Raw genomic sequence first — 18098 nt, 5'->3', positions numbered from 1 at the left:
CCTGGGTAACTGGTGAGATCCGGAACCTTGGTAAGACTCTTCACAAATTATTTAACCAGGCACGACGTACAAAGACCGCAGTATACTGGCATGAGTATCGTAGTAAACTTGGTGAATACAAGAAAGTTGTTTGTAAAGCCAAACGTGACTCCTAGAAATTTTTCTTTGAACAGGTAGACATATAATCCCCTACACCATGAGTATATTTTTTAATTTTTTCATATCATCAATGGTACCCACTGCATCAATAGCCACTTAAGGTTACTCCCAGGAGTCAAATCCAACGAGCGGTTAGAAAAACATACTTGGTCCAAATTTCATCAAATTATTTTGAAAGGGTAATATTTATACCTAAGCCAGGGAAACCTAGCTATGCGGCACCTAAGTCTTATCGACCGATCGTCCTTCCTACTTAAAACAAAGACCTAAAATTTAAGCAGCATGCTTTTGTAAAGGGACGATCTGTGTCCACTACATAGGTGCATCATTCGATAGCAAACTTTTGACATTGAAGGCGCCTTCAATAACGTGCACACTGATACTCTTATCCAATCCCTAGACCAGTTTATGTTGAATAGATAGATAAGCTGCGAGATGTACGATATAACTATAAGTCTTATCGACCGATAAGTCTTACGTCCTTCCTACTTAAAACCTTGGAACGGATTGTCGATAGTATGGTTAAAAGCAGTATACCCGACAAAGACCTAAAATTTAAGCAGCATGCTTATGTAAAGGGACGATCGGTGGAAACCGCTTTAAACGAAGTTGTCCACTACATAGGTGCATCCTTTGATAGCAAACTATATACACTGGCGGTATGCATTGACATCGAAGGCGCCTTCAATAACGTGCACACTGATACTCTTATCCAATCCATAGACCAGTTTTATGTTGCTCCGTAACTGGATCAACCACATGCTAAGGAACAGATGGATAAGTTGCGAGATGTACGATATAACTATCAGGAAAAGGTATTTCGCGGTATACCACAGGGTGGCATTTTATCACCTTTACTCTGGGTTACCACGATTAATAGCCTTCTAAGGACCCTAACTGAGAAAGGACTTAGACCCGTCTGCTATGCAGACGATGTCGTAATACTTTTAAAGGGAAAGGATCCAAATTACTTGTGTAGAAGAGCTGAGGAGGCTCTGAATACGGCCTTGGGCTGGGCTCAACCGAGAGGCCTCAATGTTAACCCGGCAAAAACGGAAATCTGTCTTTTCACAAGAAAGACAAAAATTTCTACATATACTGAACCTTGCTTCCTGGATAAGAAGATACCGGTGACAGATAAAGTTAAGTACTTAGGTGTAATCCTCGACAGGAAATTAAAATGGAAATACCACATAGAGGATAGAATCAACAAGGCACATCGGCTGGGCGATATGTAGGAAAGCTATAGGCATGAAATGGGGTCTTAGTCCTACTATGATAAACTGGCTTTATAAAAGTGTAATTAGACCAATTCTAGCTTATGCTTCAATAATCTGGTGGACTGCTTTAGGCAAAAAGTGCAATATCAAACTTCTACAGGGAGTTCAGCGTACATGCTGCTTGGGTATAAGTGGTGCCATGTGTACTACTTCAACCAAGGCTCTGGAAACGTTGCTAGATATTCCACCCATTGAAACATATTTAAGATATGAGGCGGCGCTTACAGCCGAACGGCTCTATACTTTAGGCGAACTGGCCAAAAGCGGTTATAGGACACGTCATCAATGTATACTGGACACATTGGAAGGTTATACACAATCATCGGACATGCCAGATCGTATACCAGACACAGAATATGTCGGAAACTTTGAAACGCTGATCCCAGATAGAATGTCTTGGTCAAGCGGAACATTGGAGCAAGTACCAGTAGGAGTCCGTTGTTACACGGATGGCTCTAAATTGGAGGACAAAGTGGGGCTGGGGTTCTATATTGAAGACCCAGAAACGGAAATATACCACCGCTTACCAAATCATAACACAAGCTTCCAGGCAGAAGTACGAGCAATAACGGAATGCGTAAATTGGATTAGAATAAACATGGCGCCCACAGCGCTTAATATATTTACCGACAGCCAGAAGGCAATTAGGGCGATATCAGGTGATAGAACCAAATCTAAGACAGTAATGGATTGTAAGAAAACTTTAACTGAATACTCTTCCAGAGGTAAGGTTCACATTATATGGGTACCAGCCCACTCGGGAGTAGTCGGTAACGAAAGGGCGAATGTAGTAGCTTTAAAAGGAAGGGAGCTCGAGGCAGTTAACCTGACAAACGCAAAACCATTCGACGCAACAAAAACTGATCTAAAAGTATGGGTGAGAGAAACCCATAAGGCCTCTTGGAATAATGAAACAGTGGGTAGAACCACGAAGATTCTATGGGGTGACCCTGATGAGAGCAAGACGAGAAATCTCCTCAAAATGAGCAAGTCTGAGGTTAGTATGATGGTACGTATTCTGAGTGGACACATAGGATTACGTGCACATCTATACTCTCCACCCATTGAAACATATTAAGGATATGAGGCGGCGCTTACAGCCGAACGGCTCTTTACTTTAGGTGAACTGGCCATTAGAAGGTTATACATAATCATCGCAAGTGCCTGACAGACATAGAATATGTAGGAACCTATGAAACGCTGATCCCAGATAGAATGTCTTGGTACAAAACAGCGGAACATTAGAGCAAATACCAGTCGAAATCTTTTGTATAAAGTGGGGCTAGGGTTCTATATAGAAGATGCCGAAGCAGAAATATACCACCGTTTATCAAATCATAACACAAGCTTCCAGGCAGAAGTACGTGCAATAACGGAATGCGTAAATTAGATTAGAATAAATATGACGCCCACAACGCTTAATATATTTACCGACAGCCAGAAGGCAATAGAGCGATATCAGGTGATAGAACTAAATCTAAGACCGTATTGGATTGTATGAAAGCATTAACTGAATACTCTCCCAGAGGTGTGATTCACATCATATGGGTACCAGCCCACTCGGGAGTAGTCGATAACGAAAGGGCAGTTACCCGACAAACGAAAAACCTTTCGACGCAACAAAAGTCATTTTGTCTAATTTTTTATTTATTTTTAATTGACAGTTTTTTAGTTTTAATAATAGTTCTGCTTTGTTGCTATTATTATATGGAGCATTAATATTCATAATTAGCAAAAAACAAAGATACCTAATTTTGCATCTTTCAGCAAAAGATTTTCAATTCTATTTAATTTTAGGCACTTTTATAAATATTTTTTTCTTTTTTTACCAAATACTTATGTGTTCATGATTAAATTTTTTATATTTTAAAATTTTACGAGTTCTAATGTTTATGAATTTGAAATTTGTATCAGATTACATTTGAAAGCTTGTAATAAAAAACAATAAATTATTTGTAACAAAATTTAATTTTTTTCAGGAGTTTGTTATTAGTTTTTTGATAAAACTTTGTTTTATACAAATTTGGAAAATTAATTTAAAAAATATAAAAAAATAATTTGTTCATATGAAATGTAATTTATATATATTACAAAATTCAATAGAAAATTTGGGTTTTTTATCTCTTTTGTTTATTTTCTATCCTTTTAAAAATATTGCCCCTTTTTAATGCCAAAATATCCTTTTTGTGCTACTTTTTTATCAAAAATCCCCTTTTTGTGCGACTTTCCAAAATTTTCCAACGGTAACGCTTCGTATACATATTTGGATGTAGGTTGGTTCAGAGAAACAAGACTATCACACAAAATCAGCCGCCGAAACAATTATTAGTCACTAAAGACAGTAAATTTGGGTAACAAATTACCTTATTTTGATTAAAAAATTTAATATTTACCAAGCCGAAATTCAGCCGCCGTCGAATTTTTTTCGAATGAGCCGCCGACTCAAAATTGCCCATAAGCCGCCGCCGAAAATTTTGTCTCGGCTTGTTTCTCTGGATTGGTTTCATTGCATTGCGCCAAATGATTTGGGAGTAAGTTACAAACACACGAAAACAAAACATATTCAAGTCGAACTTTATTCCGATAAATTTATAATTTAAGTACACTGCGAATCACTTAAATAAGGAATTACATTTTGTCAACTTTAAACGAAAATATCTTGTAAACAAATTATGCACTTTTAAAGTCCACAGTCTTACTATTAGTATATAATAAAAGAGGGTTTTTATGAATCACTTGAATAATGAATTATTATATTCATATTTACTGACAATAGTTATAATTTTAAACCAGTAGACTTAATGCCGTCTAAATAGCAGGATCAACTGTGACTTCGGTATCTATAAAGAGTCATATATAATATATCGCTATAAAATTCTAGTATAATCGAAAAAAGTTGTTTCGAAAGAAATGTCATTTTAATAACATTTAAATACATTTAAAATGTAGATTCAGCTAGTTTAGGTCATTATGTTTATCATCTAAATTGAAATTGGATTTGTATTTGTCCAATAATTCGAAATAATCCGAAAAAATGGATTTATTTGCTATAAACTATGAAATTGAAAAAAACTCTACAATTTTACAAAAGTAAGAAATCTTTTCCTTTTTCTCTGAAGAATTACGAAAAAATCCGAATTATTTACTCATAACTTTTTTGCTTTTTAAATTGAATATTTCTTGGTTAAACACACGAAACAACATTCGGCTGTGTAGGTATTTTTTATGCACAAATTTTTTCGGTCGTTTCTAAATTAACAACAACGTACTCACATTTATTAAAAACACATTCGTCGCTTGTTTCTATCTTTGGTACATGGAAATCTGCTAATTCAGAGATAAACAACGTTCAATATCAACGTATGATGTACAATTTTAAAATTATATACTTTTGCTAAATAAATGTATTTTTAATGATATTTAAAATATCTTTATTAAAAATGTCCGAATGGATTATTAGAAGTTTCGAAAATCCATTATTTTAATCAAAAATTTACCCGAATCTAAAAACGGTATTCGATTTGTATTAAAATTTTATTGCAAAACAAGTATGAATATATAGTCGGGCGTAGCCGACCATATGATACCCTACACCAGTCAGTATGTATGTATGCATGTATGTATGCATGTTGTATGTATGTATGTATGTATGTATGTATGTATGTATGTATGTATGTTAAAAATGGGGATTATTTAAAAAAATAAAGCATTTGGTTTGTTTTCTTAACATTATTTCGGAATATTTTTCCTTTTTTTGAAAAAAATAGATTTTTTAAGAGGGCTCAAAGGGAAGTAGGGCAAAATATGGCCCTATCCTTAAAAAATGTTGGTAGGGGGAGTTAAGTCTTCTTCAATATTATTTATGTAGAATTTAAAAGTGTTATTAGTGTTTGTAGGTGAATTTTGACCTTTAAGTCATTTTCTGAAGGGGAGTTTGTATGGGGATAGGGTCAAATGAAGCCCGATCATTACAAAAATCGGTAGTGTCATTTAAAGTTCTATAAAACTAAGTTTTGTCGACTTTTGTTAACATAATGGATCATTATACCCTACACCACTATAGTGGGGAGGGTATTATAAGTTTGTGCTGATGTTTGTAATATACAAAAATATTGGTCCAATACCCACCTTAAATTATACCGATCGATTCAGAATCATTTTTTGAGTCGATTAAGACATGTCCGTCCATCCGTCCGTCTGTCCGGCTGGCTGGCTGTCCATGTAAACCTTGTGCGCAAGGTACATGCCGCAATTTTCAAGATAATTTGATGAAATTTGGACTAAGCATGTTTTTTGGCACAAGGACGAAGCCTATTGAAAATGGTTGAAATCGGTCCATTATTTCACCTAGCCCCCATACAACCGTACCTCCCGATTTGAACTTTTTATGCCATAATTACGGCAAATATTCTGCTATCTCTCTAAAAATTGGCACAAATAAGTTTTATATAAGTATAAATGACACTGCAGATTTTCGTAAGGATCGGCCTATATTTGACTCTAGCCCCCATACAAACCCCCCATCAAAAAATGACTTAAACGTCTAAAATTGACTTGTAACCATTTGTATCGCAATGAAACTCAACAAAACTAACTGTTATTTAGAAATATATCCTTTTCCCAAATTAACCGAGGATCGGTCCATATTTGACCTATATAAAGCCTCATTAAGAAATTTTAGTTTTTTATCAATAAATTGCTTAAATATTTTGGAATTATTGGTAATATTCAACATAAAACTTTCTTTATAAAAAATAAAAATTTTATAAAAAGTAAAAAATTTTAAAAATATACTCATGGTGTAGGGTATTATATGGTCGGCCATGCCCGACTATACTTTCCTACTTGTTGAATACAATGTACGTCCACACAAGTTTCATTTTGAGTATCTTCATGTACGTATTCAATACGCGTACCAAACATGTATGGACTTATTCACTATTCAAAAGCATAGCTAGCTGGTATATGTGATCTCAAATGAATAAAAACAAAGAGTATTTTGGGAATTTCTTTTATTCAAACATTTCAACAAAATACCCAAACAAAAAAAAAAAAAAACAAGTATTGAGGATATTATGATTTACTCTATTTACTTTAAGTATTGCTGTGCGAAAAATTGTTATTTTTTAAATTTTTTCTGTCATTATTGATAAAATTTAATTTATTTTAGTTTATTCTTATTCTACACAAAACAAAATATAACCCTGATCAACTGCCGACGCGTCAAAAGTTGAAAGTTGCTGAACTTTTCGCGGCAGACACGTTAAAAACTATAGTGTGTAACTTGTAAAATGAAAATACAATATATAAACGTTTTTTGACAGAAGCCTACAACGCGCTGCCTGGTACAACGCGTGTTGTGTACTTTCACTTTAAATTCTAAGAATTTGAAATTTATTACGGTCGTTTTTTACAAAAAATCAAATTATTAAGAAATAGCAACAAATTATGAACGACAAATATAATACAAAAAGTAACAGGTAAAGAACTTTTCATTCATTTTTATGTAAAATTAATTACACATTCAGACATTTAAGTAAAAAATTATCATCAGGTATGGATTTTATTATTTTGAGAAATATCCCAGATGAAATAATTTCTGAATATTCCACACTTTTTAACAACATGCTTAATAACGCATATTTCCCAGTTGCTTGAAAACAGCTCAAGTGTTAATATTACCTAAAAAGGATAAGAACACCAGTGACCTCAAAAATTTACTGGTTTGAAACTTGCATCAACAACAATTTAGTTTTGTTTTGTAAAAAAAACAACTTAATCAATGATAGGCAATTCGGCTTCAAGGATAAACATTCAACCAAACATTCACGATACATTTGCTAGTTTAAATACTTATTGGAATTTAAACAAATCCCAGTGCAAAGGTGCTTGTCTAATAGACTTTGAAAAGGCGTTTGATAGTACATATATGGATCCTTGGTCTAATTTTTAAATTGATAAAATATCAATTTCCTTTCCACTTTGTCGTCCTTTTACATAATATGTTAAATAACAAATCATTTTTAGTCTGTGATAAGAATAAAGTTAGCACAAAAAATTTACTATAGTTAATGGTTTACAGCAAGGGACTGTAAACTCCCCAGTTCCTTTTAATTTATTCATATTTGATCTATTATATAAGATCTATAATATTATCGGGTTTGCCGATTATATTATTGTTTATCATTCTGATAATAATATTGCAAAAATTAATGAGAACCTACAAAATAATTTTAATATTAATATTGAAATCAATTTTTCATCCTCCTGTAGGGAAATGCAGTCAGAACATAAAAAAACTGGAAATCTTTTAGTATAAAGGCTAATAACAATAGAAATATTAAAAATAAGGATGTTGTAAAATACTTGGGCATTAACATTAATAAGTTTTTATATTTTAATTTTCATATCAACACTCAACTTGTAAAGGTCAAAAAACTTTTTTCATGTATAAACAAGTATGAATGTATAGTCGGGCGTAGCCGACCATATGATACCCTACACCTGTCAGCATGTATGTTAAAAATGGGGATTTTTATTTTGGCAAAAAAAGAATTTTTTACAAGAGGGCTCAAAGGGGAGTAGGGCAAATTATGGTCCTATCCTTAAAAATGTTGGTAGGGGGAGTTAAGTCTTCTTCAATAATATTTATGTAGAATCTAAAAGTGTTATTAGTGTTTGTAAGTGAATTTTGACCTTTAAGTCATTTTCTGAAGGGGAGTTTGTATGGGGGATAGGATCAAATGAAGCCCGATCATTACAAAAATCGGTAGTGTCATTTAAAGCTCTTTAAAACTAAGTTTTTTCGACTTTTGTTAACGTAATATATCATTTAAATTAATTATAAGCCAAAGGCCCTATTTGGGTGGTACGGTTGTATGGGGGCTAGTCGAAATAATAGACCAATTTTAACCATTTTCAATAGGCTTCGTCATTGGGCCAAAAGAAGCGTGTGTGCCAAATTTCATCATTATCTTGAAAATTGCGGCCTGTACCTTGCGCACAAGGTTTTCATGGACAGCCAGCCAGATGGACGGACGGACATAGCTTAGTGGTGTAAGGTATAAAAATGTATTAAAGTTATTATTAACACTTACTATTAAAAGAAAAATTATGTTAATATTAAAAAATAATTTGTTTTAAATTTTCTATATAAAGAAAAACTAACTTTCCTAATTTTTAATTTATACAGAATTACACATAACTTAAGTAGTTTATGTTATACAGAAAAATAGTTTGGTCCATTTCAGAAATTTTTAAATTATTTTGGAGTTAATATGCCCGTTATAATACACTCAGTCGTTTTACGGACCAGAAATATTGTAACAAAAATTTTATTTTTTTCCGCGTTAAGCTCTCAAAAACTCAAGTGTTAAGACCAATTTCAAAAAAGATTGCAGAAAATATCTTTTACAAATATTGTTATTTTTCTCATATTTGTTACATACATAAATAATATCATATATGTATTGCAAGGTTAATTTATCCCTTCTATGACTACTTTCATGTACCTAACTAATCAATTGCATCTTCAGAACTGTAAAAGATTGCTTTGTTATAATATATTACTGTACATAGCTAAACTAAAAACTGCAAATATCTTATTCAGCAATTCATAATATTTCGCAAAATTATTCATCCAACTTAATATAAGTATATTTATTAGATTTCCGTACATTTCAGTTAACCGGTTTAACCGGATTTTTTGTTGTCGGTTAACCTACAAACATGTTTTCTAGGAATAGCCAATTTTCGGTTAACCGACAAACCGGTTTCTTCAAAAGTCTAAACACTAATTTAGTCTAGCATGGTACTTAATTGTGTCAAATTGTATTGATATGTTCGTATATTTTGGCCAGTAATAAGTGTTAAAGTAAATTTTTGAAGTAGGCCTTGTATGGGCGGTATGGTTAGTTATGGACCGATTCTAACTAAATTTGGTAGATAGATTTTGACTCTCATAAAAAATACGCGTGTCGAATTTCATCATTATATTTATATTTTAAGCCAGTAATGAGCGTTGTAGTAATTTTCAGATAGGCCGGCTCCTTATATGGGTGGAATCATTTACGGTCCTAAGAAAAATTGGTATATAGGTTTCGAGATGTAAGAAACCTTATATTAGGGTCAAGTTTAGACCGCTCCTCATAAAAACAAACCTTATCAATGGAGAATATTTATGCAAAATTTCAACTGTCTAGCTTTTCCCGTGTGGTCAACGTGACGTGATTTCAACGGACGGACGGACATGGCTAGATCGTATAAGAATTCAATGTGGACCCAGAATATATATATGTTTATGGGTCTATGACCAATATTTCGATGTGTTACAAACGGAATGACAAAATTAATATACCCCCATGTTTTAATCGCTAAGAAAGTATAACAATATATACGAATAAAGATAAAACATAAACTTACAATTAGGGTGCCAGATTCCGATTTGCAAAAAGCTGGACATTGGGTTTTAAAAAGCTGGACAAACCATAAAAAGCTGGACATAATAAATACTGAGAAAATGTTAAATAATTTCATAGTGATACACCAAAAAATGCAGGGTTTCTCATATACTTTTGTCATATCCCGACTCTTCTTTGTCTATATCTCTGGACTTTTTAATTTTTTTGCAAATATACTATTTGATATCCCTTAATCAAAAATTTTATAAAATATAATTTGTTGAAAATATTTGTTTTGCCCATATCTTTTTTTGTTTTAAACAGCTAAATTCTTAAAGGCATATCTAATTCAGTTAGTAAAGATTTGGATTCCCGGGATTTATGGAGCCTTCAAAAAACTAATTTTAAAACAAGTATGAATGTATAGTCGGCCGTAGCCGACCATATTATACCCTACACCAGTTAGTATGTATGTTAAAAATGGGGATTATTTAAAAAAATAAAGCATTTGGTTTGTTTTTTAACTTTATTTCGGAATATTTATACCCTACATCACTTTAGTGGCGAGGGTATATTGGGTTTGTGCTGATGTTTGTAACATAGAAAAATATTCGTCCAATACCCACCTTAAAGTATACCAATCGGTTTAGAATCATTTTCTGAGTCGATTAAGCTATGTCCGTCCGTCTGGCCGGCTGTCCATGTAAACCTTGTGCGCAAGGTACAGGCCGCATTTTTGAAGATAGTTAGATGAAATTTGGCACACACGCTTCCCAAGGACGAAGCCTATTGAAAATTGTTAAAATCGGTCCATTATTTCGATTAGCCCCCATACAACCGTACCCCCCAAATAGGGCCTTTTGGCTTATAATTAATTTAAATGATCTATTATTTTAACAAAAGTCGACAAAACTTAGTTTTATAGAACTTTAAATGACACTACCGATTTTTGTAATGATCGGGCTTCATTTGATCCTATCCCCCATACAAACTCCCCTTCAGAAAATGACTTAAAGGTCAAAATTCACTTACAAACACTATTAACACTTTTAAATTCTACATAAATATTATTGAAGAAGACTTAACTCCCCCTACCAACATTTTTAAGAATAGGGCCATATTTTGCCCTACTCCCCTTTGAACCCTCTTGTAAAAAAAAAAATCTGTTTTTGCAAGCGTGTGTGCCAAATTTCATCCAATTATCTTGAAAATTGCGGCCTGTACCTTGCGCACAAGGTTTACATGGACAGCCGGACGGACAGACATAGCTTAATCGACTCAGAAAATGATTCTAAGCCAATTGGTATAATTTAAGGTGGGTATAGGACGAATATTTTTGTATGTTACAAACATTAGCACAAACCCAATATACCCTCCACACTAAAGTGGTGTAGGGTATAATCAGTCGGATAGACATTCGGTGCGTAACCTTTTTAACAACCTCGAAAAAATAATGACGTAGTTTCTCACATTTTTTAATGGTCTATTCGACTATGCTATGCCAAATTGTATATATGCAACAGATGTCAATAGTTATATCCCTAATATACATATCGTCACTGTTTTGAATATTAGTACTATGTTGATTTTAACAAAGTTTCCAGAATAACAGAAAACACTTTAATTTAGATGTTATTTTGACATATGGCGATATGCCTCCGTGGATTCGTTTACTAATATATTTATTTAAAAAATTACACAATATTTTACGCACTTTAGCGCAATTCAAAAAAAAAAAAACTCGACATAAAACAGTTTTTGAAAAAATTTTCCCATTTTATGCACAGATTTGAAGATTTCTTTTAAAATATGAGTAAAAAGACTTTATGGGGTATATTTGACCAATTATAATACCGTATAGCGAATGTAAGCATTGCATCCTTAACTTCGGGCTATTTACATGTGTAAAAGCAATCATTTATATTTGCAGAAAAACTGGCTAAAATTATGATTTTAACAAGATAAAATAAAACCTCGTTTTCAGCTTTATCCATAAAATCTAAATAAAGAACTAAAAGACGCGGTCCAAATGATACAGTGAAAGTGAAAGGTTATGAGTATCAAATCTTTTGATGTTTTGTGATTATTGTTCGTCGTACGATTTTAAATTAAATTTTTACAATTTCCAATATTTTGGTAATCATTATTTTTGCGAGTCATCATTTGATTTTATGTTATTTTTTCATTTTCCTTAGCTATGTTACTTAAGAATATCAGTTAGATTTATTCTAATAAATATATTTTGGTTTATCTCAGAATTCCGACGTATTATAACGGCATTTGTTTATTCAAAATTTTAAATTGGTCGAGAAGTTGAAATTTCACTTTCAATTTGAAGTTTAATTTTGTAGACTTAATGTACTCTCACCAAATTTCATAAAAATCGGAATTGTAAATATAGCCTACTTTGTTTTTTCATATAAGTATCAAATAAAATAATATTATGGTGTAATTATGATTTAAATCAATATAATCTGAAACACGTAGAATTTTTTGCAAACTCTTAAATTAATAAATATATAGATAAATGCTTTTCTGCACATACAGTGTCTCTCATAAGTATTCTAATTTAGGTATTCTATTTGAAGAAACCAAATTTAATAATTTTTTTTGCGTGCAAAATAAATAAATACATTTGTGATATTATCTAGACAATTTACTGAAATTAAATTAGCTTTTTTAAACAAAGTCCATAAAATTACCTCACAAAAGTATTTACATTTCATCATATTATACGAAACATAAAATTAGAATCAAAAGTTTTTTTGCTTAAAATTGTTTAGTTGTTTCTAATTGAATTATCTGGATTTAAGCCCCTTTTCGTTCCACTAGGATCGATATTTTCCGGCAAAGTTGGCTAGTATATATGTATGTAGATATTAGCACATATATCTTTTCAATTTCCTCGACATTGTAGCGGAATACAACTCCAAAACATGCCTTAACAAAACGTCATCCTCCACAGTATATTTAAGTTTTTACTACTTATAAGTTTCACGCATATGTTGCCCATTACAATAATACTGTAAGTCAAAGATTTTGGGTTTATTTTTATCATCGTGAATAATATTTAACCAAATATCAATATTTTGGAGTTAGACCATAATGATATGGAAACATTCAGCCTGTAATCCATTGGTTATAAAAAGAATGATTCTACTACATTGAATGGCGTTTCTTCGAGGCATGTTTTGGAGTTATATACTTCTACAATATTCTATATACTGAAACTTAAAATGTATAAAAGCTAATATCTAAAAGAATACATACCAGACAATTTTCCCCGAAAATGTTTTACCTTAGTATTATAAAAACGGACTTAAGTTCTAATAAGTCGAATTAGCTACAGAAGAATGATCTCATAAATATATCTTGGAACTTTTAAATACAGATTCTTGTAACAACAAATATTTTTTTAGATACGCCAAGGGGTCTATTAAGTCCTAATATCGAATTTTGGTTTTATCTCTGGAAAAAAGGAGAAAAAATTACAAATATTGTCAAAAATCGTCATTTTAATAATATTACATAAAAAGATGGTACTATCCCACCAAAATTTTGGACCAAATGGGCCAAACATATATCCTTTCGGTTTATAGTAAACACTTAAAACAATTTTAAGCATAAAAACCATTCGATTCTTAAATTTGTGTTTCGTATAATATGATGAAATGTAAAATACAGAAAAAATTCGAATACTTTTGTGAGATATTTTAAGCAGTGTTGCCAACATTGGTCAAGCAAAACGCGCGCGTAATTTTCTAACTGAAAATGGGTAAAAAAGCACTAACGTTTTTTCAGTCAAATATTGTTTATTTTAATAAAAATTGCACATTATTTCGCTCATTTCCTACAAGACTCCAAAATTCGTTTTTTAGAACATTGGGCTGCAAAACAAAACATGCGTCATACGAAAGTCTTTCACCGGTGTGAGTTAGATTTTTAGTAACGTAAGAACTAAAACTAATGTTTGACGAATATTAGATAAATAAGATGAGAATTTTAAAAATAGTAAAATTTCATTAAACATTCAAACTGACAGGCACACTACCAACTGGTCAACCGATGTACCCACACTCAAATTGTAAAATTTTACAAAACAATGATATATTTTTTGCAAAATCTATATATATTATTTTTTAGTTTTTTGAGTTCTGGAAAATTTGTTAATTTCACTGATAGTGAATAACATAACTTATTTTAAAGTATTTTGAATTTTTTGTTTTTTTGTTTTTGAAGAATATTTGCTTTTGTACATTTTGTACATAGATTTTGTTTTGTTGGTCAGTTATAGACCAATCGTCATAAAATTCGGCATAAAGAATTATAATAAAAATCTTTTTATTGCGAGTACAACGATGAAGTAATCATGGAGGCTTTATATATGAGGGATAGATTCAATTGTGTAAAAAAATTATATAAAACTTATTTTTTGTCAATTTTCATCGCTGTACTCATATTTTTAAGGGGACCTTAATAGGGGGTAGGGTACGTTACCGATAAATCCGAATTAAATTCGGTAGGTGTAAAAAAATTATATAAAACTTATTTTTTGTCAATTTTCATCGCTGTACTCATATTTTTAAGGGGACCTTAATAGGGGGTAGGGTACGTTACCGATAAATCCGAATTAAATTCGGTAGGAAGATTACATTTGTATAAAAGTAGTTTATTTCGAATTTCTCCGCTAAACACGTATTTTTTAGTCAGTAATGAGCGTTAAAATCAATTTTTGAAGGTGACCATATGTGGGGGTATGGTCAATTATGGACCGATTGCCGTAAAATTTGCTAGAGATTTTGGCTTATATAAAACATATTTATGTCGAATATTTTTAAGTCGGTAATGAATATTAATGTCATTTGGTAGAGAAATTTTTATGCATATAAAAATTTGTGGAAAAATTTAACTCGTTTGCTCTTTACGTTCTAACCCTATCGTGCTTTCAACAGACAGACGGACGGACAGATGAACAGACGGATGGACATGGTTAGATCGCCTTAGAATTTAATAAGGACCCAAAATATATACGACCAATGTGTTACAAACGGAGTGACAAAATCAATATACCCCACTCATCTTGGGTATATGTTGGGTATAAAAAGCACTAAATGCACTGTCATAAAATTAGAAAGCACCACTTTAGTGCCTTTTTGAAGAAAGGCACCATGAGCAAAATTTTCCGCGTCTGGCACACCAAAAAGCACCGCAAATAGTGCTAAAAGCACTAAGTTGGCAACACTGTTTATTATATGTATTTTAAACTCTAAACACCTCAATTCAGTTATGAAACTCTTATATTTCAAATTGGATACAAATTTTTAAAATATTACTACAATCACGATTATATATTCATACTTTTAGTTTAAATGTTCTCCTTCTAAGCCTTATAACATAAAGAAGCTAATTTTACTTTCGTAAAATTAGAAAAGGTGTTGATTAAATAATATTTCGTAATATACACAAAATTTTCGTATATATGTATTATGTAAAAAGTAGTTACAACTTTTTTTTCGTAAAGTTAACATGGTTTGTAGTTGTAGTCCGTTCGCAGTTTAATAAATGTTTATAATACTCTTCCAACAAACGAAAGACTGAGACTGTTATTTATTTCTCTGATAGAAAATATTACATTTAAACTATATTTATCTTATTTCAATGGAGAGAATTTGGTGCTTCATTTTAAGCTTCTTCAAAATCATATAAGTTTCTTTTTAAATAACAAATAAAAAGTTATATATTTCTTTACAAAACAATACCATATTTCATCAAAAATTTTAAAAATTTTATAAATTAAATCGCAGAAATAATTTTACAAATAATTAAATAATTAAATAGAAAATTATAAAGCATTTGCACACTTACCGTCATATTTCAAATATGCTGTATTGTTATTAATTAGCATGTTGTTTTTATTGGTATTGGTGTTAATATATTTATTTTTTGATTTTTGTTATTTTAAATTATGTTTGTTAAATTTATCGGCTCGAAAAAGGCAAAATTGATTTTGTTTAGTGTTAATCTATGTATGCCATAACATCATTTGATCATTCTGTATCACTTTGTTACGGTTGTTACATTTAGTGCTAATACATATTTTTTATTCTATTCTATGGCAGGTTATAATGTATATATATATAAATATATATATATATATATATATATATATATATATATAATATATATATATATTATATATATTATATATATATATTAATATATATATATATATATATATATATATATATATATATAATATTATATAATATTATATATATATATTATATATATTATATATATATATTTTTTTTTTTTTTTTTAAGTAAATGATACTGCCCGACAAAGTTAAAAAAATCAAGTTCTGAGGCTAAAATATATTTTTATACCTACCATTAAAAAAGATGTGGGTATATTGATTTTGTCATTCCGTTTCAAACACATCGAAATATTTATCATAGATCCATAAAAGAATATATATTCTGTCTCTTCTCTCTATTTCTAATGTTTATCCTCTTAACTTAAAGATTTAAAATAAGTAAAATTTTCTTAGAATTTCTATTAAACAAAATTATATACAATTTTACATTTGCTGAAAAAAATGAACTTTTTCCGCGAGCATAACAGATACAACGCAATAAAGTAAATTGCTTTGAATCACAATTTCACTTGAGAAAAAGCGTGGAAAGAAAACAGATAGTGGTACGATAAAAAATAAACTTTTATGTTGAATTTTACCTTAATTCCAAAGTATTTAAGCAATTAATTAATTAAAAACAAACTTTTCTAAATGAGGCTTTATATAGGAGCATAGGTAAAACATGGACCGATCCTTGGTAAATTTTTTAAATAACAGTTAGTTTTGTTGTGATTCATTGCAATATAAATGATTACAAGTCAATTTAAGAAGTTTAAAACATTTTTTGAAAGGGGATTTGTATGGGGGTTAGTGTCAAATAAGGGCCGATCATTACGAAAATCTGCAGTGTCATTAATACTTATATAAAACTTATTTGTGCCAATTTTTAGAAAGATAATAGTATATTTAACGTAATTGTGGTATAAAAAGCCCAAATCGGGAGATACGGTTGTATGGGGGCTAGGTGAAATATTGGACCGATTTCAATCATTTTCAATATTCTTCGTCCTTGTTCTATTGAAAATGGTTAACCTTGTTCTATTGAAAATGGTTAACCCACTGAATAGGGCTTTATAGTTCATAATTATGTTTAACATACTCGAATGTCAACAAAAGCTGCAAAACCAAATTCTATATCAGCCGTGATGACCCTCATAAACTCTATTATTATAGGACCTCAATTGACCCTAGCCCCTATTAAAAGCCATCTTCAACATTTTACTTAAACGTTTTATTATGAAAACTTAATCACATTTTACTTAAAATTAGTCGTCGATCGGTAAATCGATAAATTTTTGACGATTTATCGCTCGAATAAATGATAATAGTAAAATTTCAAATAATGTAAAATTATGTTATATTGCCACTGGCTTAAAATCTGTTAGGTTTGCGCAAATCTCTTCCAAGTGTTTTCACTGAGCTTACTCGTTTTTAGACACCAATATAGTGGGGAGGTTATTATGCATTTGTGTTGGTGTTCATAACACCCAAAAGTATTGGTCCTACAACTACCTTAAAGTATGCCAATTGGCTCAGAATCACTTTGTGAGTCCATTTAGCTATGTCCGTTTGTGTGTCCATGTAATGCTTGTGCGCACGCTACGGATCGCAATTCTTAAAAGAATTTAATAAAATTGGTTTACAATTTTCATTGATTGAAGCGATTAATTGTCAATAATTTATCGAGGATTAATCGTTTGAATACCCCTCAGAAAAAACATTTTTTAGAAATAAATCACATCGAAATAAAATTTGACATTAGCATAGCAAAAAAGCATTCGCGTTTAAGTTTTGAAAATGGACCCCAAAAAACTCCAAAGTAGGGAACCTTGGACATGTAATGTTAACCGAGTGACTATTTATCTCTTGTAATTCCCGAATTATAGGCATTCGAAATTTGATTTTTTTAAATATAGGGCGTAATTTTAGACCGAATGGGCTTGATTGTTTGTTAAATGGCCTTAATTCATTTATAGGTCCGAAAATAATCGATTTTCAATTTGAAAATGCCAAAAATTGCAGAATTTGGGTGGTTTTTTAAGGTGAACATTTAACAGTTAGTTTTATGCTTTCCTGAAATGTGTGCTATTTTTTAAATATGCCCTTTCAAATTGGAGCTACTTT

The 18098-nt window shown here is 31.1% G+C and overlaps 1 protein-coding gene across 1 annotated transcript in view; it reads right to left on the bottom strand.

Annotated features, from left to right (window-relative positions):
- The window catches only part of LOC111689327 (serine-rich adhesin for platelets-like), a 44556-nt gene that overhangs the window by 19938 nt on the left and 6520 nt on the right, over positions 1-18098 (bottom strand). Inside the window, exon 2 of the mRNA XM_046953438.1 lies at positions 15704-15943. Coding sequence (XP_046809394.1) covers positions 15704-15709 — 6 coding nt within the window. The 5' untranslated portion in view covers positions 15710-15943. The remainder of the gene's footprint in view (positions 1-15703; positions 15944-18098) is intronic.

The sequence above is a fragment of the Lucilia cuprina genome, chromosome X (assembly GCF_022045245.1).
Source record: "Lucilia cuprina isolate Lc7/37 chromosome X, ASM2204524v1, whole genome shotgun sequence".
Lineage (NCBI taxonomy): Eukaryota > Metazoa > Arthropoda > Insecta > Diptera > Calliphoridae > Lucilia > Lucilia cuprina.
The sequence above is the reverse complement of the archived record's forward strand: the minus strand, read 5'-3'. Positions and strand labels throughout refer to the sequence as shown.